The sequence below is a fragment of the Anas acuta genome, chromosome 5 (genome assembly GCF_963932015.1).
Source record: "Anas acuta chromosome 5, bAnaAcu1.1, whole genome shotgun sequence".
NCBI lineage: Eukaryota > Metazoa > Chordata > Aves > Anseriformes > Anatidae > Anas > Anas acuta.
The window spans coordinates 1,936,161-1,961,555 of NC_088983.1; the positions used below are offsets into that span (position 1 = coordinate 1,936,161).

At 48.3% G+C, this 25,395-nt stretch overlaps 1 protein-coding gene across 4 annotated transcripts in view; it reads right to left on the reverse strand.

The window, feature by feature from the left end:
• MDGA2 (MAM domain containing glycosylphosphatidylinositol anchor 2) overlaps nt 1-25,395 on the reverse strand; it is a 324,213-nt gene that overhangs the window by 213,579 nt on the left and 85,239 nt on the right. For all 4 annotated transcript variants that reach the window (XM_068682207.1, XM_068682208.1, XM_068682210.1 and 1 more), the window contains exon 2: nt 9,351-9,490. In XM_068682207.1, the coding sequence (XP_068538308.1) occupies nt 9,351-9,490 (140 nt within the window). The remainder of the gene's footprint in view (nt 1-9,350; nt 9,491-25,395) is intronic.

Consider the following 25,395-nt stretch of genomic DNA (forward strand, 5'->3'; position numbering starts at 1 on the left):
TTTAAGCTTCCACAAGGGTCAGTATGAAGCTGGTACGGTAAAAATCACCAGCCTGGATATCATTTCCAACTCTGCGTGATTCTCTGATAGTCTCATTTCAGTGATTGCTGGTGCTTTAGCAGCCGTAAGCTCAATATTCTCATCTAAGAGAGAGAGACTGAAATTTATACTTCACTTGCCCTGATGCTGCATTTATCTTGATTTAAAGTGACCTCTTTCCTCCACCAGTTCCAGGCCCTTTTTAGAAACCTGCAAACATATTTCTTGTCAAGAGACAGCAGCCTCCTGGAACCAGCAGAATCTGCGAGATATAAATGCTCAAATTGTTCAGAATAAAACCACCAAGGAGCTTAATTTCTTCATCAGCTTGCAAACCACATGTCTTTTAATCCAGCTTCATGGAGACGATAGGTTGAATGGCTTTGAAACACATTTCTTCCCGTGGCATAGTCACCAAATATTCAGTGGGGCTACGTGCTGTTTGCAGCATAGGGCTCATTTACCACATCAACTTGGTGGCATTCAAGAAAAGATTACATTTTAATAATTACCGGCTACAGTAAACGATGAAGCAAATAGAAAAAAATAATGAACAATAAGCCCTCAGGTCTGGATGTGAATTCGTGGGAACAAAAAGAGAACAGCCCGGCATTTGGCAAACGTTTATGTAGACACAGGAAAGAAGAAGAGTCGTATTTTTCTCCAAACAAAGACCCAGCCCCAAGACCCGAGTGAATAACCACTTTAACAACCCACCAGCAGAAAGTGCCGATGTCGGAGGTTTGGCAGAATTGTGTGTGGATGCAGGTGGTCCTCCCGGTGCCAAGGCCCGCAGCAAGGGAGGCTCCATTCCAGGGGAAAGCCAGCTCGAGACAAAACAAAGAGAGCAGCTCCGTTTAAAGTTGAAAGCCTGCTCAGAAGGACGGCCTGCCACGAAGCTGGGAAGGCTTCTGGACTCCCAGAGAGGGAATAATTGTTGTCTTCATGAGGATGAGCACTCAGTGCAGTTAGTGTTTTTCGTGTGAGATTTTCGTGTGAGTTTTTCGTGTGAGATTGCCTCCAGGCAAGGGCTTCAGATCTGAGACATATTTTGGGTAAAGTATCTTCTTCAGTGGTTTGTTTTCTCTCCCGGCTTGCATTTTAGGAAGGCAAACCCTTCCCCATTAATGCCGCAGTCAGCAGAAATGGCTGGGTCTCAGCACCTCTGACCCTCCCTCTTTTCACTTCACCACCTCTGCCTGCTCCCTCTCCAAGGTTTTCCAGCCATCTTCAAGAAACGCTTTCCTCCCACAGCTCAGACTTTGTAAGATTTAGCACTGAGGCAACACAAAGATCTCAAGAATGAAGTTTAGCAGCAAGCAAAGGCAACTTTTGAAATTCCCGCTGCCCACGGGAGGTCGGTGAACGTGGTGCTGCTGCCGCCTTCTCCCGGCTCCACCTGGCACAGTCCTCACCTGCCAAGCAGCCAGGCAGCTCCGTCAGCAGGCACACAACTGGGGCACTTCACAGGAACACCTTTGTTATTTAAAATGCATGACATCGTAATTATTTAGTGCCGTGAGTGTAGCCTCCTCTACTGTTTCAGAGCAGGATCCGACCTTCACCTTATTAGCGTGCGCAAAGAAAGAATTAACGTTTTCTGCTTCTCCGTCCATTAAAATGTAAAGAGCAGCATTTCAGAAAACAAACAAATGGAAAAAAAAAAAAAAAAGGAAAACATGTGATGTTCTCTTTGATCAGCTGGAAGCGAAACATGAAAGGCTCCTTTGAGGCAAAGTGGATACTACATTTTCTGTTTTAATTGGTAGGGATTCTTATTAGCTAACTGCTGATGTGGCCAAAGAAAGCAATTTGTGGGGAGGGGGTTCCTTACCCTGAACAGCTGCTTTCCCATTGCCTTCTGCATATCATTATTACAATAATTGCACTCTTGTTAGGGAAATTGATGATGATTTCATGCACCGCTCCTCAGTTCACGGAAAGACTTTAAAATGTTCAGCGAACACCTGACAAAACCCAGCCTGACTCACGACTAAATTAGCCTGCATTTTATGCTGAAAACCCCTTCCTAAACGTTTGACTCAATAAACCTCGCATTTAGCTGTGAAAGGCATGCATTTCTATCATTCTTCAGCACTAAAAGAAACGTGATTAACGTTTCCAGGCTGTTTTTTGCCGTTGATGCCACGAACGGTTAATTTGGTGTTTTCTTCCTGAAGTGCTGCACCTGAGTCCACACCTCCGTGGAGCACCGCACACAGATCGGTGCAGGAGAAACAAACATTTAGGACAGCAATCGCAGCGTCCCCACAGCAGGAATACATCGGAGGGCAAGCCAGCAGGAGCCCCGTGGCGTTTCACCGGGCTGCTCGGTTCAGAGGTGCTCGTGCATCCGAGTGCATCGCTACAGCGCTGCTCTGCGTGAAGGTAGGTGAACCTCAGAGGGCAGTGAACCTCTGCACAGATGCTGGGGACAATGGAAAAGGTTTCTTTTTCCAGCAGCAGCAGGTTGGGAAATCAAATATATACAAGGACCGACTTACAACCTGCAAGGAAAATATTTGGTCTTTGGAAGGGGGGAATAAACACGAAGTTTGGCTTATTCCTACCCCTTGCTTGAAAGTGAAAAAAAAATAGTATCTCCCACCCCAAAATATCACAGTTCTGTCTTGCCTATTGCTTCTTTCAGCAACAGGTTTGCTGATTGAAACCCCACTGTAGCACACAGCGCTGGATGATTAAAATCAATCGATTTCTTCGCCTGCAGTATGAACGTGCAACACAAACCCTGTCACCCCCCCACCGTGGAAAACGGCTGCGACAGCGCGGGTGCGAGACAGGCCAGCCCTGCACGGCTTCCAGTCCTGATGTGCCTTGACCCCAGGGGACTCACACACCGCACATGGTCTGAGAACGTCCCCTGGTAGCCACCACCATTCTTCCTGGAGGCTGGGTGCTGCAGAAGGAGCCTCAGTGCTCACAAATACACCTTGGCACAGCTCCATGGATGGATGCAGGCAGAGGGAGGGCGAGCAGGGCCAGGAGGGCTGGTGGCGCATGAGACAGCCTCACCTGGGGCACCCCTCATGCTGAGACCCAGGTGCAGATGTAGGTGACCCCATAGGGCAGGAGCCTGTGGGGTGCCTCCCGCCCCCCAGGAGCAGCTGCTGCCTCCAGCTGCCCCCAGAATCCCAGTGCAGGCAGGGGAATGGACACGGGGACTTCTCTCCACATGGCACATTGTGCATCTTGGAACGTGATGGGGTAACATAAGCTGAGGTTTGACAGCACATGGATCTGAGAGATGCAGAAAAGATTAAAAAAAAAAAAAAAAAAAGGCAACAGCAACAAAAAACACCACTGCTACTACCACCACCACCACCAAAAACTAATGGGAGGGAATTTCTTTCAACAAACAAAGCGATTATCACTTAGACTTTAGTGGATGGTGAGGAATGCAAACTCGCAGGCAGCCCCTGCTCCTTCGGAAGATGCCACGGGGTGCTGGTCGGGGTGAGCCTCAGCCACATCCATCCAAATATATTTGCTCAACAGTGGGGTAGCAGTATGGGAAAGCCCCAGTGGTGTAAATAAAACGTCAGCTGGCTAAACCAGCAAACCTTCTACTTGCATCACCTTAGCACAGCCTCAGGTGTCTCTGCAGAGCTGACGGGCGAGCACTGTGCAGGATGGGGCCAGGGGGATCAGCTCCGGCTCCTCGCCTTGCAGCACACAGGAACAGCCCCACAAAGCCCACCGACATGCAGCCCTATCACTCACAGCCCACTTCCCAAACAGGAAGGGAATTGCAGAATTCTATTTTAATAATAATAATAATAAAAATATTAAAAAACACTTGTCTGGGTACTACCCTGAAAGCAGTAATTGATGACAGAATAGCTGCATTTGCCCACCCACCATTAGCCTCACCTGAGCGTGGCTGCTGGCATTTTAAAAACTTAATCAAGAAAAATTAGTTTCTATGGCAACTAATGGTGCGTTTAATAGATGAAGTAATGAGCGCTGTGTATAAGAATGCTGCGGGTTGTGACTAGCAGCAAAGCACCAAATGCCGGGTGGGCACGCACTGAGCACTGGGGTGCTCAGAGCTGTCGGAGTGACAGGAGCCAGGTGACATTTTGGGGAATCACTGTGCACAAGTGTCCGTAATTCCCTCCCTCTGCAGTGCTGACTGCAGCCCTCTATTATTTTCTCCAGTGGGCTCGCTGATAGTGATGAGACCCAAAGCAATGTAACCAAATTTCAGAACTGCTTCCCCTGGTGCCTCCAGCACCGTGCACCTCTCTGAATCTCCACCTGCCTGTAACTACCTGTAGGGAGGATGCTGCAGGTGGGAAACCAGCGCAAACTGAAGGCAGATTTTCACAAGGTCTTCCAAAAAGGTCCTCAGAAACCTTCGTGTGGGTTCTGTGTGCTCACTGGGCGGGCACGACGTGTGGGTTACAGCCCCCAGGGCAGTGGCACTGCCCCCCAGCACAGGGCACATCACTGCCAGAGGCACACACAAGCTGTCAGCCTGCTACAGAACAACATCAGTTGGTTGGAAAGGTAAAAACAACGCCTGGAAAGACAAAAGGAGTAAACATGCACTCCAGTAAAGCCTACAGGAGCACTGACACGAGGGAGAGAAATGGGGGTGCTCCTCCCAGCCCCTGGATGACTTGGATGGTCAGCCGCCACCACATCCACAGCCTTCTGAGACTCTTCTTCCCTCTTCTTTTATCCCGGGGGACCTGCAACACGGTGGGAAGGAAAACCAGACGGGCCTGATGTCCTCTACAGCCAGGCAGAGGGCTGGGTCCTGCTGAACTTCTCCAAAGCTCAGCTTCTTGTGAAGATCCACCCAGGAGTGCTGGCATCTTCTCCAGCCCATCACCAGATCTGGCACTTCACAGAATCACAGAATTTTCTAGGTTGGAAGAGACCTCAAGATCATCGAGTCCAACCTCTGACCTAAAACTAACAGTCCCCACTAAACCATATCCCTAAGCTCTACATCTAAACGTCTTTTGAAGACTTCCAGGGATGGTGACTCCACCACCTCCCTGGGCAGCCCGTTCCAATGCCTCACAACCCTTTCAGTAAAGAAATTCTTCCTAACATCTAACCTAAAACTCCCCTGGCGTAACTTTAGCCCATTCCCCCTCGTCCTGTCACCAGGCACATGGGAGAACAGGCCAACCCCCACCTCGCTACAGCCTCCTTTAATGTACTTATACAGAGCAATAAGGTCACCCCTGAGCCTCCTCTTCTCTAGGCTGAACAAGCCCAGCTCCTTCAGCCGCTCCTCGTAGGACTTGCTCTCCAGGCCCCTCACCAGCTTCGTCGCCCTTCTTTGGACCCGCTCAAGCACCTCGATGTCCTTCTTGTAGCGAGGGGCCCAAAACTGAACACAGTACTCGGACACTTGCAGTCCTGTTATCTGGCTGAGGCCTTAGGGGACCCAGAGCAGGAAAGTTCACATATTTTCCTCTTCTAACCATTCGGCACTTGGCTTTTAATCTGCCTCTCAGCAGTCGGGGAGACCTACTGTGAGCTCAGGATCAGGAAAGAAGGTGAATACAGCTAATTGGCTCCAGTAACAAGAAAAAAACGTCTTTTGTTAAGTGTGTGGTGGAAAAGAGCGAAGCAGGTGATGGCAATTAATCAGTCCAAATGATCTGGTAAAAGTGATGACTTTGAGGTGTTATGAGTGGTGGTACTGCACACAGTGCACATGTATGCAGGGATGGTCCTGAAGGAACCTCAGACAAGACCCCTCCACCAGGAGTAACCTCAAGGACCCAGTGGGTGTCCAGGATGGACATAAGCTTTCCTCCATGAACCAACCATCTCACCTCAAGCACCCTTACCCCTTCACTTGCTTTCTCTTCTCCTGTCCCCATACCAGCTGGTTTTTGCCTTACAGGGCCCATGAACATGTGCAAGACCAAGCCCAGATTGCATGGGCACAGCTGCTGGGCAGACGCCCCCCAGCAATGGGGAGCCAAGTCCATGACAGTTGAGCTTCCAAGCACCTTTGGATAATTTTGATCTTCCTCCCAGCCTCCTCTTCCAGCACCAGGTTATCCAGCTCAGCTTCTCCACTTGCTGTGTCTGTGCTGCCACGTCTCCTCCAGCAGCGATCCTGTGCAGCCTCACTGCCTCTGCTGCTTGTAGGAACCAGCTGAAAGCAACTGAGAGCATCTTGCTTCAGGACACTTCCCTCCTCAGCCCAGATTTTCCCTGAGAAGCATCTGTTTTTTGCTCCCCTTCGCTGACAGTGATGAGAAGCATCCTGTGACCCGAGGGGGTGTGGAGGAGCTCCGTGCTCCCACCCTGGGCCCAAGAGACAAGGCTGGGCTAAGGAGCCTGCTGGTGCACTGAGGTTTTCTTCAGGCTCCTTTATAACAACTTTTTAAATCCTTCTTTACTATTCACATGAGGGTTTAATAGTCGTTCACAGCAATAGCCAGACAGGAGTAGAAAACTGGCGGGGGATTTTACAGATGCCTGGCACAGAGCTGCTTACTAACAGCACTTAAAACAAACGAGTTTCTGGGTTTGCCAATAATAAGTGAAAAAGTTTGAGAAACGCGTGCAAGTCGAAGAGCATTCCTAAAATAGACACATTATTACCTGTTTTATTATCTCATTTCCTAGGGTCTGAGGAAATAAAAATATAACTTATTTTGAAAATAATTTCTACCCAATTTGCAAAGCAAATATGCCAGCCTTCTGTGCAAAAGTCAGTTAAAAAGAAAGCAACCGAGTACTGGAAACACTGGCAACCACCTTACAACGTGGATAGAAGGGAGACCAGGGATCCTACTGCCAAACACTGCCTCTCAAAGCCCATCTCGTATTGAAGGCTGCCTGAACATGATAATCAAACAATATCTTGTCAAGCTTCCCACACCGATTCTGCTGAAAGAGAAGAGCACTGCTTCAGGATAAATGTTTCAGCATCCCTCCCAGCCAGCCGCTGCCTCTCGGTCACAAAGGAGACGCTGCAGAGCTCCCCTGAAGATCCAGGCCCATAAAGCAGGATGTATCCAACAAGCAGTATAACAAAACACCTTACGCTGGCTGTATTTAAAATACCCGGGAGTAATTATTGACAGGTAAGAGGAGTTTTATGGCAGCTGGAAACAGCGAGCTCCAGCCTGCTGATTCTACATCCATCCCCATCTCCTGCCTGAACTCGATCGGTGCGTTTCCCCAGTAGCCCCATTGACAAAAGCAACACAAACACTGGGGAGATTCATCACGGCCTTGTTTAAAAGCAAGCAGATTTTATGGGAAAGGAGTCCAAGGGAATCCAAGGGGCTACAGCTCCCATAAAGGTGCGTGCCAAAGTTTAAACACGGCACTGCACAGAAACAATAGCGCCTCAGCCTTTTTTGTTGTTGTTGTTACTTTCTGGAGCACTAAAATTGAATGGAAATTTAATAGGAAGGTGATAAAAAGGCTAATGCTCAGACGCAGCCCTGCCAAGCCTCCTGTATTTTGCTGCGGAATCACCCATCTGAGACTACCAAAACTATCCCCCCGCTCTCAGGCAATTAATCTAAAAAAAAAATATTGCAAGTCTTAGAGAGCTCTAACACGAAAGTGAGCGCAAGAGAGCCGGCCGAGGTGCTGGATGACAAAGAAAATCTATAAACAGGTAAAATGAAGAGAAATCAATTTTCTATCCTGAATCCCAGATGAGAAAATAGAGATTTTATGAAAAAGCAGCCATGTGGTTGCTTTCCTGATAAGAAGCTTTGGGTGTGCAGCTTTTTTTTTTCTTTTTTTTGATGCAGCAGCATCATAAGCTTTGTTAGTGCTTAAGCCAGCACCTTTCATGGCTGGTCCAAAGCATTTACTGCCAGATAAGGGCCCCGCTCGCTTTGAAGCCACCTGTGGCCTGCAGGGTGGATGGAGAGGGGCCGTCGGTGTCTGCTGCTCCACGAGGTGCCGCACCACGGCTGCCAGGGAACCTTGCTGGGGAAGATGCTCTGGGAAAGAAACATTCTCCAAGGAAGCACACTTAAAATATCAATTTACCTTCATTCTGGTCTTTTCTGCCTGTGCGTAAGTGTGCTATTTATCTCCATGCAAAAGCACCTGCTTCGCATCTAAAAAAGAAGTTAAGTGGGCCCGGATAAGAGAAGTTTGGGCAGGTTGAGGGAATCCAACAAAGCTCAAAGCCAAAATGTTTCAGAGGGGGCTGCAGCAGCCCATCAGCCTGGGCAGATCCCATCCTCCCCACGCTGAGCAGCACCTTGCTCCCCAACCATAACCACCCCTTCAAGGCAAAATGTTGTTAAGGGAGCGAGGTGCTGGACAAATGTTCTGTAAAAAACTTTTGTTTTGTAAGAAAGTGCCTGGTCCCACTTCTGCAAGCACTGTTATCGGCTGTGGTGACGGAGATCTTCCTCTTTTATTTTTTAAATCTTCTTGTTAACTTGGAAACGGCTACGGAGCACATGGCAGAGGATCAGCACATCCCTCCTGCCTGGAGCAACATCACTCATCTCTGGAGGATTCCCCTTCCCCAACTCCCCCCCAACTAACAGCACTTCCCAGATACTGGGGCTCAATATCCCCGTCCTTCGGGTTGCTACAGAGATGTTTAATTTGCCACTACACAAGGAAAACCCTTGCAAGGCATTCAAGCATTCAAAATCTCATACAAAGATGTGCACCATGAAACTTGGTTATCCCAGTCAATACCAGTGCACCCCCAGCTCTCAGGACCAAGCTTGCTCAGAAGCAGAGCACAATGAGAAGGCACAGAAGAGAAGGGAGCAGAGAGCTGGCTTGGCTCATGGAAAAGACTGAAGGAAAAGATGGAAACAGAAAAGTTTAGCAGGAGTGAATTAAATGTTACATTTGCACAGGGTCCTCACATAAAATAACCCCACAAGGTGCCCACAAGGGCAAAGGGGGTGGTGGTGGTGATGAGGGGCACCAGGCAGCTGTGCCACGGGCTGACCAGACTCTCTAGCTCAGAAATTGATGCTTTAAAACAGAGCAAGCCCTGGGAAAAGGTGGTTGCTTTCTGTTTAACCTCCATTTTCTGCGGGACCACAGTGCCATGGTTGGGACGATGGCTATGATGCAGATGTACAGCAAGGTCCCCCCAGCCCTTCGCTCTGGTGCACACCATCTACCTTCAGTTTGCTGGGTTTTTAGCACATTCCCAGATATTAATAAAACTAAAAAAAAAACGTAACCTTTTTTAGCTGTTGATGTTTCTTCTGCAGCCCCCCAACACCCAACCCACAACCCAGACGAGCCTGGCACCGAGCTGCGGGTGAGGCAGGCTCCGGGACAGGCAGGGACCGGCGGCGGGGGCTCACCTGTGGCCGAGGATGGCCCGTGACCAGGCAGGTCAGCTCCAGCGTCTCGCCCTCGCGGATGGTGTAGACCCGCTCCGAGTAGCGCTCCTCCTCGATGTTGCACGCCAGGCCCGAGTGCACGATGCGCACGGTGGGGGGGGCTGCAAGACCCAGAGAGAGAAAGCAGGTGAGCACCGCCAGCCCCCGGGACCTGGCCGGAGCCCAGCACCCTCACCGTGAAGCAAAAGCTTGGCCAGGAGCTCCGGGTGGGAGCTGAGCACCCTCAGCACAGAGGAGGAGGAGGCTGCCAGGGTTTTATTAACACCCCGCGATCCCCCCGGCGAAGCCTGCACGAGCTCATTTGCACTTGGGCTATTTTTGTTTCGGTTTCCAAACGAGCTCTCCGTTATTGTTCTTTTTATTATAGATCTTTCTAAATGTATTACCACGCTCATTACGCAAATGAGGTGCCTTAATTAAACCATTAACGTTAAGCAGGAGAAGCGGTGGGGCTGGTGCTGCTGCTTTTCTAAGTCAACCCTGAAATCCGGAGGCTGTCAGAGGGCTCAGGGCCTGGAGTTTAGGTTCAGCAGAACCCTGACTTTAATTTTCTTGTAAACTCAGGCCAAACTACACCAAGTTATCCTGGTTTACAAGTTGTACACATACGAATACAGCAAGGCTGTTCCTAACACCACGTGTACAAACTACAGCTCAGTTTTAGCATTTCTCCCAGGGCATCTCCTGGCTGTACGATTATCTTTATTTCTGAAACATGAAACTCCCAATTTTAATATTTTTCAGAGCGTGGATCAATAGGAGAAGAAAGCTGAGTTCCTGTTACAGCCCTGCTGCCAAACGAAATAACAAATGCTAAGCTGCAGCAGGGAGAAATTATAATTCTGCAAAGTTTTGAAGGCCCAGCATTTCACCCTCTCTCCTCGCCCATGTGCTGCTCCTGCTTGGTAAAGGTGGAAAACACTGATGCCCTAACCAAACCCTGAAGTCACCCGCAGAAAGCCAGAGAGCAGAGCACGCACCAACCCAGAACGATGATGCCACGAGCCAGCAGTGGCAGGGCTTCTCCCCAGCGCCCACACAACAGCTGCATGCCCCTGCCATAAAAACCAACCGTGTGCTTTTCCACCCACATTCCTGGCCCCATTCAACCCCTTGGCAGACCGACCACATACACGTCCGCAACGCTGTACCCATTGCAACCCCCACCACGAGCCACTGGGTACAAACTTCGCATGTGGTCCCTGACACCTACAGCAGGCACACATGGGACCCCGGGGATGAACTACTCCAGCACCCCACCAAACCCCCGTTGGCATAATCCCACCTACGCTTGATTTAAGACTGTCAGTAACTCAAATCTCTGACCCTCACTCTCCAGAAGCTGAGGAAAATGAGACTCAGGCAAAGGATGCTGAACAACACAGTGTCAGGTCAACTCCAGAACAGGAAGAAAATTATTTCAGGCCGTTATGACTAAGCCTGATATTCCCAGCTACCTCGCATTGCTCCCGTCCGTCTCAGTCTACCTCAGTTAGATCATTTTTTGGTATGCTTGGCCTAGGCTAACCTCTTCAGCATTTCTGTAACCTGTCCTCCCTGCAGAGCACAGGCACAAGCAAAAGAGTTTTTGCAGGCAATGGAAGGCAAAGGACCGCAGAGCTCTCCCAGCACAGGAGCAGAAAGCTTCCCCCTGCTCCTGGTCACCCAGCAGACGTCAGAGCCTCCCTCTGCTCAGTCCCGTGTGCCATTCTCTGACCTTAAAATACTTTGCTGAGTCTAAATTTATTTTCCTAGATAGAGCAGCAGCACTGATGCCCAGCAGTTGGCAGTTTTCCCTGTGCCAGGAGAGCTGCTCCCACTCCACGTGCCTCGAGCAGTTGTAACGAGGGCTTGTGCTTCAGAGCCTACTGCAGAGCCAGCACCAGCTGCATCCCATGCCCCGGGACATGGAACATCCTCCTCGTCCTGCCACAACACGGCTCTGGTCCACACCGGGGGCTTTTACTATCTCCCACAACAAAAATCGTAAAATACTGAAACGTGAAAGCAGAGCCACGAGCAGAGAGGTAAAACAAGGTTCAGCACAGATCATGAGACTTGTGATAAAATTAGAAGAGTCAGCAACATTACGCCAACATCCTGCTGCCTTTTAAATTCATATTACATTAATATTACATTTTAATTCATATTATATTTATATTACTTCAAATTACATTTGGAGCATCCTTCGTTTTAGTGTCTGCGCCACTGCTCCATATCCATTAGGACATCCACATGCATTGGGAAGGCAATATAGACCCCCCAAAAATATCCCCCTGGGTATGACTATAGCAAAAGGATACCTTTCTTTAAGAAGAGATCAAATGAATAAAGGAAAAATCAAAAATATTCATACTTCTTTAAGTTTTAATGTCCTATGGTTCAGAACACACTGCGCCGTTGTGAAATGTCACCTTCCTCTCTGCCACAGGAATATTCATTACGGCTGCTTCTGAAATATGCCTCCAAGGATTTAATACCAGACGAGACATTAAAGTAATATATACTTGGCATTTATTTTGTTTGTGGCATTTTAGGAGAATTTGTCTTGTGATTATACACAGTAAATATTGCACGGAGGAATCCATCACGCCGCTGTCCTGGCGCTACGTGCGCACGACGCAGAGCCGAGCGGGAGGTGGGAAGGAGAAGCTGAACGACCAAACCAAGAACATCCCCTTCCTTTTCCTGCAAATAAGTTGTGTGGCACCAAGAGAGTTCTTCCAAATGAAAAATGGCTCCAATCTGACCTTTCTCCATGTCTCATTATACATTGATGTTGGGTAGGTCCCCATTAGTGGCTGCTCTTTTCCAGCGATTTCAATTTCTTCCCCCTCTCCGTCTCCTGCACACACTTACACACCTACACAAGCAATTTGGTTTCAACTTGCAACAGGTTCCCCAGACAGTAAAGAACCAGGAAAAAAAAAAAAAAAAGTGTCATAAAATTTCTGTGAAGACAAAATTAGAAACTCCCAAAGTTGAATTCATACGCAGGTTTCTAGATACATTTAATATAATAATAATAATAAAGGACAAAGCAGGTGCTGTGAGAAATGTTGGCTCAGCCAACTTTCACCTGAAACATGCAGAATAAAATTTATTTTCTGAATAAGTGTTGGCAAGGAGAAAAGAGTTTTTCTAACCAAGCAAATAAAAAGTGAGAGCTAGCAAAATGCTCAGAAAGGAGATGCTTTGTGCCTAGCAGCATGTTTGTGTAGCTGTGGCGCAAATAAGAGACCTCGGATGACCGCAGTGCCCCTGCCCACCTTTTTGTTCAATGTGCTAGCACCTCTCCCGACCTTAATCACAAAATTTTCAATAATTTCCTGGAGAAGCTCAACTGCTGGAATTTTATTAATAAATGATTATCGCGGCACATATTGGAAAATATTGTTTTAATCTCAGACCTCACCGGCAGGAAACAGGACCGTCCCCCGCGGCGAGGTGAATCCGTGAGACATTTTGGCACTGTCTCAGGGAGCCCCCAAATTGCTGCTTTGCTGGAAGCTGGGGGTCACTGGGAGCCCACTGGTGGTGGCTGATCACTGATCCAGAGGGCTCTGGGTCTGCTTGCCTTCGTTCACTTTGCATCATTTGCTTTCCCAGCCTTGAGGATGCATTTCCCTCCAGGCTCCCTGTGCCGCTTTCCTTCCCGGTCTTTAACAAGCAGAAAGCGAAGCCTTCCTCCTCCTCCTTTTTCACGTGCTCCCAGGCACCTCCATGCTTTGGCAAGCTATGGATTCATCCTGGATCTACAAAGCTGGACACGCACGCGCCAGACCAAGAGCAACAAAGACACAGCAGAGACCCCTGCAGGAGTTTGTCCCTGCACGTCCCCAGCACAAAGCAGGGCACTGCCAGCTTTGGGTGGCCTCAGGCAGCTCGTGGCCACGAGCAGCACAGCAGAGCACGCTTGCTCGTGGGGTGCAACAAATTATTATGATTCCAAATCATGTTACATAGGAAAAAAAGCTTTAAAGGAGACAGAGATCTTAGCCTATATTTATGTCTGGAGAATTACCATGGCCTTATCCCCATCCAGAGCATAGCTAGTGTTGCAGAAACAGATACCAACAGGCAGAGACCATATGGCAGAGACCGTGAGTTTTTAATACTTGCCCACCAGGAGGAACAATAAACAGCACTGTAATGAGTTGTAAGGGGAAAAAAATCTATCTGCTCCTAGAAACAGCATTATGGTTCCCCTAACTCAATAGATAGTCTGCTGATAAGCTTTGTAGTGTCAAAATTAGGTCAGTCTCTGACAGTAGTGTTGGGAAGCGGCGGGGTGATTTAATTAGCTCAGAGCCTTCTGATGGTAGTGCTATCAATCAAGAAGGCTTCCTGAACTTTGGAAATGTGGTTTAAGTCGCAGAGATATGGGCAAATATCAAGCAACATGGCAAAAACAGTCCAATCCAGGAGAAAAGAAAAAAAATAAAAATGGGCTTCATCCTTCTCTTACAAGCCTGATGAGCAAGGACAGATCAGGGCCAGCTCAGCAACAGGACACACATGAGAGATGCTACCACGTGCATAAAGGTGGGTAGGAAGTATTTTGTACTGACAGACACATCTTTTCAAACTATCAACATCTCTCTGCTATTGCTTTTCTACTAAGGGCACTGCAGGTGATACATGGCTGTAAAGCTATTAGAAAATACTACAGAAATGATATTTTAAGCACAATGCGGAGCAGGCCAGGAACATCACAGCCAATTTCAAATGCCCCTTTCGTGGAGCACAGCCCCACACAGGGCAGCACCACGCAGGCAGCCTCTAGCAGAAGGCTTCCCGCATGAGGTACCTGGCCTTCATCTCAGCTGGGACCCAAAATGAAGAACGCAGTTGATGCCCTGAATATTTATTTAATAAAAGCTAGACGTCTAACATTTCCCATTTCCCACAAAGAGTACTAAAAATAGCTTCCTAAAAATAGAAAAAAGCTGGTCTGATAATAAACTTATCAGCCAAGTGAGTATCACCGAACCTCCAGCTGGAAGAGGACGCGTCAAGTCCCACGCTACCTGTGGTAATACACTCCAGACTCTGCACTGATGAGAACTGTTGCCACAGGGCAGTACATTCATCATGGTAATACCACTGAGATTCCCAGTCATTTTATTTGCAATTAGCAAAATTAAGAGCTGATACGGGTATTGGAAAACTCAATTTTGAGAGTTGTGAACATCTGCAGTTACTTTAAAGCTTCTTTCTAAAAATAAAAATAAAAAATTATTTCCTCCTCATTATGCTGCAGAACTGCACGAAATTCACTGGGGACTTCACTTGGTTAATTTCTTGTTAATTGGTTTTGCGTGGAAAGGCTCACGATGCAAGGCACCGCTGCAAACCCATGGGCAGGATAACCAAATTACACCCAGGCACAGCCAGGGCTGACAAAACAGCAGCTCATACTGGGGGACTACTGCTGGCCCTGATGCTCTGCAGGACATCCTCCACACGTAGACAGTGATTATCCAACATCCCAGCTCTGGAGCACACCCGGATCTCCAGCAAGTTCTGCACCCACGCAGGGATGTGGCTGCCTGGATCCTGCTGTAGGACTGGGATAAATACCTTCCTGGAGGGGGTAAAGCAGATTAGTCGTGATAAATAGACTTTTCTAACAGAATCATTATGGGTTTCCTCTTTCACATGTATCATCTTTAATTACATTTTAAGTAATCCTGCAAGTTCCACAAATCATGAAGAACTTCTCATTGCTAGGACTGAAGTAAATAATTAAGAGCTGCTGATTAAAGGACCTGAGTTCTGATATTGCTCAGGGTCGAATTCTCTCAGTTGTTTTCCAACAAGGTCTCAACCAAATCTGTTTAGGGAAGTGGAACTGCTCACCAGCAAGTAACTGGGGCCAGAGATACTTAAATTTGGGATGAGCGGTAGCACTGAGGCTCTCCATGCCTTGCAGCATCCCCAAAGCAGATGGTTTCATCTCACTGGTGCTGCTTCAGCCTTCAGCTAATCGTGGAAGCACAAATACGGAGCATTTTGTGCAAAAAATCTTTTAATGCAAGCTTTCTGTGAAGCTCAGAGAAGGGCATAATTCCTGAAAAGCGTAATGGAGCTCTGCCCATCCAACAACCAATTCTTGCCCAGCGCTTATTTGACTCTAAACATTTATTTATGATTTTTGCAGATTGTCCTGGAATATCAGAGAAGAAAACATTTCTCCTGATGTCTCCACATCTCCTGCAGTAAAACTCTGCCTCCTTTTAGCTGAGCGGAGCCATCAGGCAGCCATCCCCACGGCACCATCACCGCAGGAGCTCCGGGCTGTGCCGCCTGTGCGGCGGTTACCGCGGGGTCACAACCATGCGTCTCTGCGAAGGCGAAGAATTAAGAATAATTTCCTCCACGCTCTTGCAGGAACTCATCTCCTGCCTGACCTCTCGCTCCTTCTGTCGCCCCTCGAGGGGTCAGCTAATTCAATCCCAGCAGCCGGACTGCTCTTCTCCACGCTGCCGAGCTTCATGGAGCTGCCTGCCAGGCTCCTCTCCCACGAGTCTGAGGACACCGTCAGCAGCTCTGCTTTGGCCAGGCTGCACACGGGATGTACTCATGGCAGCAGTCTCTCTCTCTCTTTCTCTCTCTCTCTCTTCAGCTTGGAAATAAAAACTGAGTTGCTTGAGTGCCAGAGCTAAGAATGCATCCCACTGTCACAGGGCTTCCAGACTGGATTTCTGAGGAGTTTCTTTGGGTTGTTTTGTTTTCAAACTGGGTCCTGGCTGCAAATAAAACATCATCAGGACACGCTGCCTTCTAATTCTCACTGCTGCTTGGCTCTCTTAAACTAGCAATTAAAGCTCATCACAATGGCCATTTTTCCTACATCACATTCCACTCTATGTTAAAGCAGCGTCTCCTTGCATTTGTTATCTCTTATTTCCCAGCCTCTTATTCCAGCACGCTCAGAGGAGGACACCACCACCACGTCTCGGTTAGCTCACACCGTGCCAGGTGGACTCCATCCTTTGTTCACAGAGGTGGCATCTCTCCAAGACTGCACTCATTTGGGGGGAACCGAGAAGACAAATGCGGAGGGAAACCTTCCTACACTCCGTCCTCCTCCCTGTGTTGCTTCTTGAGCAGTTTGCAACCTACAGATTTCAAGCGGTGGGTTCAACGAATCTTCCAAAATAAGAAAAAAAAATGATCTGCAAGTGACGGGCTTAATTGAAGCAACACTTTGTTGTTCCTGGCATCACAAAACAGATGATATTGCCAGACCTGTTTCAACAGTACTATCATCTAGCAGTAAACATGTCTTACTTATTGCTGCATGCTCAGAACAACCAATATGTTGACTTTACCCAGTGTGAATAGTACATACACATGATAACTAAATGTATTAAAAATCACCTCTTAAAGATGAATCCTGAATACTTATATTTGTATACTTTGATGAAACATCTTTCAGCAATGTCTTTCTAACCAGGTAGGACAGTTTGTGAGAAACATCACGCCAGAAATGGAGTCCTAAAGAAACTGCACTGTGTATAAGGCTACAGAAAATAACCACGAGGCCCAAAACAACGCAGAATCACGGAATCATTTAGGTTGGAAGAGACCTCCAAGATCGCCTAGTCCAACCTCTGACCTAACAGTAACCAGTCCTCCACTAAACCATATCACCAACATGGCAAAGGCTGCGTTCCAGTTCGGAAACTTGAAGTTTCATTAAGCTGAGGTTGTGATAATTCCTGCAGTTCCAGGCAGGAGGGGATCAGGAGCGTAGGCTGGAGCTTTAGACAGGCACCAGACCTTGCCAAGGACCAAGAATGATCACAGAAGGTCAACTCCGGACCTTCCTCCCGTCGTCCACGTTCTCTCCCCTACCCTGCTGTATCAGCCCAAGCTTCATTTGCTGCTGGTACAGGCCAGCAGAGGATTAGCCAGCCTCCATCTCCCACCTCCCCTGCAGCCAGAGCAGTGAGGGAAGCAAGATCCGTGCTCTCTGGGGCACAGAAGTGCCTGGACCTATTAATCTCACCGTGCCACACACTCGCAATGTGCTGCTCAAAGCCGTGTCGAGGTCCGTAGCGCAGACCATCTGTAACAGGCCATTTGCTGATGAACCAACGGAGCACAACCGAGCAGAACAAGGCTGGGGCTCGCTTCCAGCAAGAACATTAAAATGCCTTTCCCCAGGTCTGTACTTTGACTTAACGCTAAGTCTTGGCAGACCAAAAATCGCTGGCTCCTCCGCGGGCCTGTAGGGACCTCCAGGAGCAGGTCCTCCGAGCACGGGTGGAAAAACTCCAAGCCCTGGGTTCCCTGGAGCCAGCTCAGGCTGGAGCTGATCCCGTCCTGGCTTGCCACCAGCAAACAGCTTGGCAGCAGCAGCACTTGGCAGAGCGATGCCGAGCCAGCACACGGCCAGCCAGGGCACCTCACCGGCAGGACTCCTCCAGCGGTAGGTGGGCAGTGGGATAAGGATGGAAAGATTTCAGTGGTACGGAGCACGGCTTGACCTCAAAGACACGGGATGGGGATTGTGTGGGAGCTGCTGGGTGCCTCAACCACCAACTGTGGGGAAGGGACAGCCCGGGAGGACTGGCTGAGGGAGGCATCAATTCATCTGGGCCTAGCTGAATACAGCCAGCCTGCCTTGGGATGGGGCAACCATGGCTCCTTGGGGCAGCCTAGGCCTCACTGCCCTCTGAGGGAAGGATTTCTTCCTTCTATCTAATCTAAATCTCCCCTCTTTTACTTTAAAACCATTACTCCTTGTCCTATCTCTACGCTCCCTGACAAACCTGGTCCCTTGCCTCCTCTAAAAGCCATGCACAATGCTTGAGCAGTCAACCTAGGCAAAAGGAATAGGAATACTTCTGCGGATGCCCCAAACCAGAGGGATGTGCTGCGGGTGCCACCAATCCTATGTGACTGCCTAGGGCAGGGATCACGTTTCCCCAAAGAGAGCCCGTCCTGGTTTGGCTCAGCCCTGCCGTCAGGATGAACGATCCCCTAAATGCACTGCAGGCCTCAGCAAGGGCTTCACTGACTGAAGAGACAGTTTAATATTAAAGAGGAATGTGAAAACACACAACCTTAACGTGAACGCAAACAAAAAAATGCCACTCTATAGCACTAAGCAAGAATAAACAGCTTTTAAACAACAATTTGCATTTCTTGTGAGATAGCACAAATCTGTCCCAGCGAGCAGCAGCTACCAAGACAACACATCTCCTTTCAGGAGGAGAAATATGACTTCTCAAATTAAAACGGTGTTTCCTGTACTTCAATGTCTCACACCTAGCTTGCACATCTTTGTTTTGAAACACTGGGTGTAGGAGTAACAGCTGAATGACGGGAATATGTGCCATTAGATAAAGCCAGAAACCTATTACACCAGGTTTTATATATTCTAGGCACTACTGCAACTTGTGTCGTTCCTTTTAGCTTCAGTAAGGAAAGAGGAATGTGGTTTAAAAAAATATAGATGGCGTAAGTGCCCAGAAAGTGACTCATTTTTCTATCACCTCCCGTGCTCCAGGAGCTCCCCAGTGCCCGAGCGCAGCAAGCCCAGGAGCTCGCGGTGCTACCTGACCATCAGCAACCCCCTGCCACCCCCGCCAAAGGCACCAGCTCCTGAAATGACCTGGAGGGGACATCACAAGTGGTCGTTTCTGCTGGTGGGACTTGTGGAAACGTTTCTTGTTGAGAACTTCTCAATGGACAGAAAGTGCCCATCTCTGCTTTGCCCAGGGAGCACCTCAACGCCAGCAAAAAGACAGCGGAGCTCTGTGCACACTTGTGTCGTGTGTGCAGCCATGGTATAACGCACTAAGCAAAAACATGTATTTTTATAACAATAAAGATTTTCAGGAAATCCACATACACAGAGCTTAGCAGCCTCTGCCTCACTCTGTATTTCACCTGCGTGCTTCGTTGTGAGGCTCTGTTTGCTCTGAACTGATCCATGCCCATTGCGCTGTGGAGCTGCATGAGCTGGGTGCCAGATTGCCTACCCAGGAGCAGGCTGAGCTCAAGGGACTAGAAGCAGCAGCACAGACTTTTCCTGGAGGGAACAAAGCACAGCCTCATGTCTGACCAACCTGCTCTTTCAGCATCCCTGAGAGCAGGGACAGAGCTTCCCCAAGGCAAAGTAAGAAAATCTGACAGCAGGAGCAGGATTAAAACGCTTCTGGGGGACGCAAAATGGGAGCAGGTGGGAGAAAACAACGTGCATGTGGAGAGGAGAAATCCAGCAGGTGAGCCATGTGCTGCAGTTCTCATCTGCTGAACAATCTCCAAAGGGTGTTTAAAATTAGTGACAGCTCTGAGAAGGGAGTGCAGATGGGCACGTCGGCGCGATGGCCCGCGGCGAGATTTTGTCACCGAGAGCTCACAGCCTCTGCCTTCTGCACTCCAGTGATGGTATTGGGGTTTCCTTGGAAGACAAGCACAGAAGGGGGGAAAAGCACATTTAACACATGGCAGCTCGCCAGAGGGCTGGCACCTGCCTGGGGACACCGAGTCAGCCAGGCACAGCTCCCATAGGACAAGGACCCACCACCACCAGCCACTTCAGGGCCAATGCATTCACCCAGTGCCCACAGTTCAACCCATTCAGTACCAACCCCACGTAGCATTTGACACATCAGTAACAGCCACTTCAATCCCTTCAGGTTGGACAAGGCGATTTCCCCTAAGCACACCCACCCCTGTGGGTCCCTGGGGCCCTGCCAGCCCTGAGCCTCGTCTTCCCAGGGAGAAAATCTGGAGCCCCAGACTGACTGCTCAGGAGCCTTTCCAGGCACAGCCCAGGGACAATCTTGTCTCCTCACAGCACAGAGCAGCGTGGTTCCAAATTTCAGCCCAAGCGTGCCACCAGCCCAGGCAAGGGGCAGCGAGAGAGCACCCGCTCTCCTGCCCTCCCTTTGGCTGCACAAGCAGAAAGGAAAGATGCAGACAAGAGCTTGAAATAGAGGGGCCGACTTCCCCAGATGCTGTTTGACACTTGTCATTTTCTGTCTCAGCTGACAGCGGCTCAGGACCATCAGACCCACCACGAGCCTGCATGGAGGAGCTGCAAAGAATTAAGGAGCAGATGTTTAAAGCAGCCCAGTTTGCAGCAGCTTGTCCCCTAAGGCCAAGCTCTGACTGAAGCTCTCCTGGTACTGGGGGATTCCCAACATCTCAGTTCATCAGTCCCTGCTTCCTCAGCCTCGTGGTTCCTTGTGTCTGATCCTCTCCCAGCAGAAGCCCAGTCAGGGCACTCCTCCCAGCCCGGCCACCCCTGTACAAGATGTAGCAGTGTCTGAGGCTGCTGCTCCATCAGATGGGCTTCAAACTGGACAGCACTTCACACACTAACTGGGGCTTTGATTTATAGACAGACCTGCAGAAACAGAAATCACCTTGCTGGAGGTCTCCTTTCCTCGGAAAGCCCAGCTGAGAGCTCACTACTGAAGTCCCACTGAACATGCAACTTGTTCCCAGAGTTAAGTCAGCACTTAGGTGTCAGCCTTTCTGATTTATTTCAATAAAAGTCAATGAATGATCAACAAATCAATAAAAATTAATGAAGAAAATTATTAAGCTCCCACCTTGGTGCTCACGCAACATTAGGTTGCGTGTTATTGTTTAGATGATTTACCCGTCCCTCTTCGGTGGCTGATGACATCTCCGATTTTATTAACAGAGCGCAATTAGCCATTAAGTTTCATTACGGAACTGCTCCTTTCATGCAAAATTTGCGTGAGCCAGTTAAAGCATTTAGAGTGGGAAATGTATCTCATTTCTCCCAGCCAAAATTAATCACCGGTGCTGAGCTGCTCAGACTGTTACACAACCCTGCTGGTAGCAGCAGCGCCTTCCTGCAGCGCCACATCCACTGCCTCCATCTCGCAGCGACTTGCAGGGGGCCGAGCTTGGTTCAGGGGAGCCCCCAGCCATTGCACTGCGTGGGCATTTGCAGATGAATGAAAGCAAAATGTTATCGGGCAGAAGAGCTCGGCTCTACTTCAGTCAGCACAGGCTCGGCGCAGTGAAACCACAGCATCAGGGCTCAGGCTGTAGGAATAAAAGCAGGGAGATAAGGCAAAGACAAGGATATTCCTTGCAGCCTCCGTATTGTCAGTAATACCCTCTACCACATCGGGGATGTGGCTTTCCTGTACGTTACAGACCTAAATGCTCAATTTTTTGAGCGTTTCTCAATTTTTTAAGGCTTTAATTCTACGGTCTGTAATGAGCTGTAACGCAGCCGACATCGCACAGCTCGGACAGCTCATCCCCTTAGGACTCACTGTCACTAAAGGTCTTGGCCCAAGAGCATTTTAGATTATTTGCAAAAGATATTTGAAGATATAATTCATAAAAATTAGTAGAAAGTTACCCATGAACTCTTATTTTTAAGTACCAAAACATCACAACAAACTCAAACACTTCCTCTGCAGTAAGCCTGAAATTTATGCTTTTACCCATCCCTGCACCTTAAAAGAACAAAACCAAACAGTTTAAAAACTCCTTTTACAGCTGAGCTCTGCTGAGCAGCATGCAGCAACGCCCCCGTCCTTTATGAACAGAGGGAAGGCAGCATCAGCCCTCACCACAGACTGCGTCTGCAAATCCTGTGAGCAGTCCCCTCCCCAGCTTCGTTTCAGTTCATATGGAAAAAGGACATTTCCCATTTCTTTCATGAGGTCGCCTACTTGTGGCACCAGATGTCCGATAGATGCAGCCCGAGCAGAGTGATGGATCCTATAATGGGTGAAGCTGAGTAACTTCTCCATGCCTCCCAGGTGTGGGTTTCTTAAGAGGAAAAATATCTCTGCTGCATATGCTGTCACTGTGCAGTTGTGTTTATTCTGCTTTAAAAAAATCTTTGCAGTCGCTCCGATGACAAGTTTAGATGCGGAAAGCAGAAAAAAGAAACGGAGATGCAGGATTTAGGGTTTCTGAGGACAGGACTCGTGTTTGAGCTGATGAGCAACAAAGGTCAACAAGTGGCAGCCAGGAGCTGTGTGCCTAACGGGGAGCAGAGCAGATGGATGCAGGAGGCAGGGAAATAGCAGAAAAACCAAAAGCTTTCTAAACTTTCCTTCCTTCATCGAAACAAAGGTTTTGAATTCACTTTGAAATCCAGAACGCTGCGATTAACCTTACACTTTGTCAGCTTACTGATTTTTTCCCCACCTTCAGGCCATCAAAACATTTTTAACTTTTTATTTATAACTTAAAACATTTACAGCAAATGAGTTACGGGTAAGCAGCAGCATCTTGCCAGGGTTTCTGTGTGGACAGAGACCTGGAGCTAACGGTGTGGGAGCAAATCCCTCTGAGGACACCAGCACCGCAACAGCCACAGGGAAATCCTGAAGGCTTCTCCAGATCTTCAGCCCAGTCCCTTCTCTTGCTATCTAAATAGAGAAGGCATCCTTTATATTTTGGTATCAACGTGGATCTTATCACCATAAAATCATTTCCAGAGTCCAGTACCAATTGATATCTCCATGGGAAACTTCCTGGTGGAATCAGATTCTGGTGAAAGGCGTGGTACCTTCAACCACATCTCCTTACATCTATCAGAAGTCTTTTTGTGTGAACAAGGGCTTGGTTAAAAGGGTTTACACTAGTTCTTTTTGCATATTTCCCCAGGCAAAGCAATAAATTCTGGTTGCAGACACAACTTCAATGCACAGGCGGTGGAAAAGCTTCACAGAAGAAGTGTGAAGCTGCAGCAGATGAGTTCTGGAGGGCCCTGCTTTGGGGACGGCATCCTCAGCTGGAGGAACTCAGCAGCACCGGAGCAACTTGGCTGGGAGTGCTTTGATTTACAGCAGCTGACAATCTTGCCCTTAGACTGTGGCTGTGATCTCAGAAAACAAAATGCTTGAGAAATACAAGATGAAAATGGAAAAGAAAAAAAAAAGTATAAGCAGATTTCTTCAAAACTATTAGATTATTGGCTCTTTAAATGCACTCCTAATTAGTGTATCATAAGCTGTCCTTAATACATTTCTCAGCACAGTGAACTGTCAGATTATATGGACTCCTGGAATCTGAAATTAATTGGAAGAGCTAAAGATAGTGCTCAGTAATGAAAATATCCACATATGCTTTAAAATGTTTGTAATAAAAAATAATGATCGCATACATTCTTCTTCGAACTTAAAAAAACGAATATGGCAGCCTAATATCCTCCTCATTATCTAGGTCCTCGTAAGTCATGAAACCATTTCATAGCTTTATATCTTAAATTATAGCCGATTTCCTGAGCATCTGTCTGATGTTAAGAACAAGATCCAAAGGGCTGCACATCTCACCGCACACACGCGAGCACCCAGCCTACACAGAGGCAGCTGCAAACGTAAAGGTTTAAAACATCGCTCGAGGAACATTGAAGGCTTTGATCAAGCGATATTCAGCCACGGTGTGAAATAATGCATCAAAGGGTGCTGCTGCCCCACTGGGGGAGCCACCAGCGGGTGGCACATGGAGATGCCCTGGCGGGTCATGCCTTGCATGGAGCTGCAATGGGGGCAAAAAATAAGGGGGGCTGTGGGGTTTGTTTCCCTTGGGAGCAACACTAAGGTCTTTCTGAGGATGAAAGGCTTGGGGTCAGCTGGGTAAGGAGCAGGGGAACCTTGTGTAACGAAGCCAAGCATTTCCATACCCCAACTGTTCTCTGGGAGCCAAGACTTTAAGAATCCAAATATCCTATCAAGCTTAAGTTGCTTTGGTACCAAGCCTAGAAACAAAACCCATAGCAAAGGCAGCCAGACTTCATTGTTTTCCTGGCATCCTTTCTGCAGCAGGGAGAGGCGGACACCCCTTGGACAGTGCTGCTCAGGGGGACAGGGAGGGCCAGAGACCCCCACCGTGACACGGGGCCTGTGGATGCCTCCAGAACACAGTGCTCCAAAAGCACACCCAACCAACATCCACAGGAACATCATCCATTCTGGTTCCTTCATCTCCTCACTACGATTGCTTCATGCATCACCACTGGCAACTACTGGAGCTCCTCAAAAAACCGAGGAAACCTTAGGAGACTGAATACACATCTATCCCCACACACCGTGCATATACTAATGTGAAACGACTCTTCCTTGCACTGGATGCCCCCATTCAAGACCCGAGCAAATCCAGAGAAACAAAATGAGATCCTTGCCCCCGTTCTTCTGGGAGAAGCTTGGAAGAAGAGAAACTTCCCCAGCTCGGAAGTTGCTTATGTAAGTAGGGAAGATCAAAGAGTTCTGCTGACAAAGAGGCCAAGGGGAAAAAAAAAAAAAGCAAAAAAAAAAAAGCCTTTTTAGTTTAATTTAAATGAAATTTGAGCTGAAAAGATTCAGCTCTAGCAGCAAGCTTGTGTTTAGCAGAGTTTTCTGCCCACATTAACAGCAAAAAAATTAAGTCAGTTTTTGTTTTTTTGTTTTGATAAACGTCTCCTGACCATTTTATTTGCACACGCACACAGAGCAGGGACGAAGCACTAGTTTGGAATTACTGTAAGGGTCAGACAACACAACATACCCTATTTTAAATTCCCGAGTAATAGGGGACTTGCTTTTTCATGATTTACAGTGGAAATAAACACCGACTAAGTAAAGCCGGCATAAACAGGAAGGAAATACAGCCTTGTACGTGCAGTATAAGCATCAGGACAAAGCCCCTGATCACCTGCCCCACAAGTACATTCCCACCAAACTCCAGTGAGGTCTCAGCTTATGGCAATAGGATGCTCGGCCTGCCCTTCTGTGTGTCCTCACAGCCTGATTGCGGTTGCAGATCACACCACAAACTAATCGTTTTGCTGGTATTCAGGTGAGACCTGACAGAGCAGGAGGTGGTTGCTCTTCTAAAGCACATTGCAGGGTCCCCACAGAGACATCCCCCAGCAGCTGGCCCTGGCAGGACAAGGCCACAGCCGCTCCTGCCCCGCACCACATCTGGGGGCTGCTCACTGGCTGTGGCTTCAGGGAAGAAACTCCTCAAAACCTGTCCAAAGCAAGATGGGAAAGTGACTGCT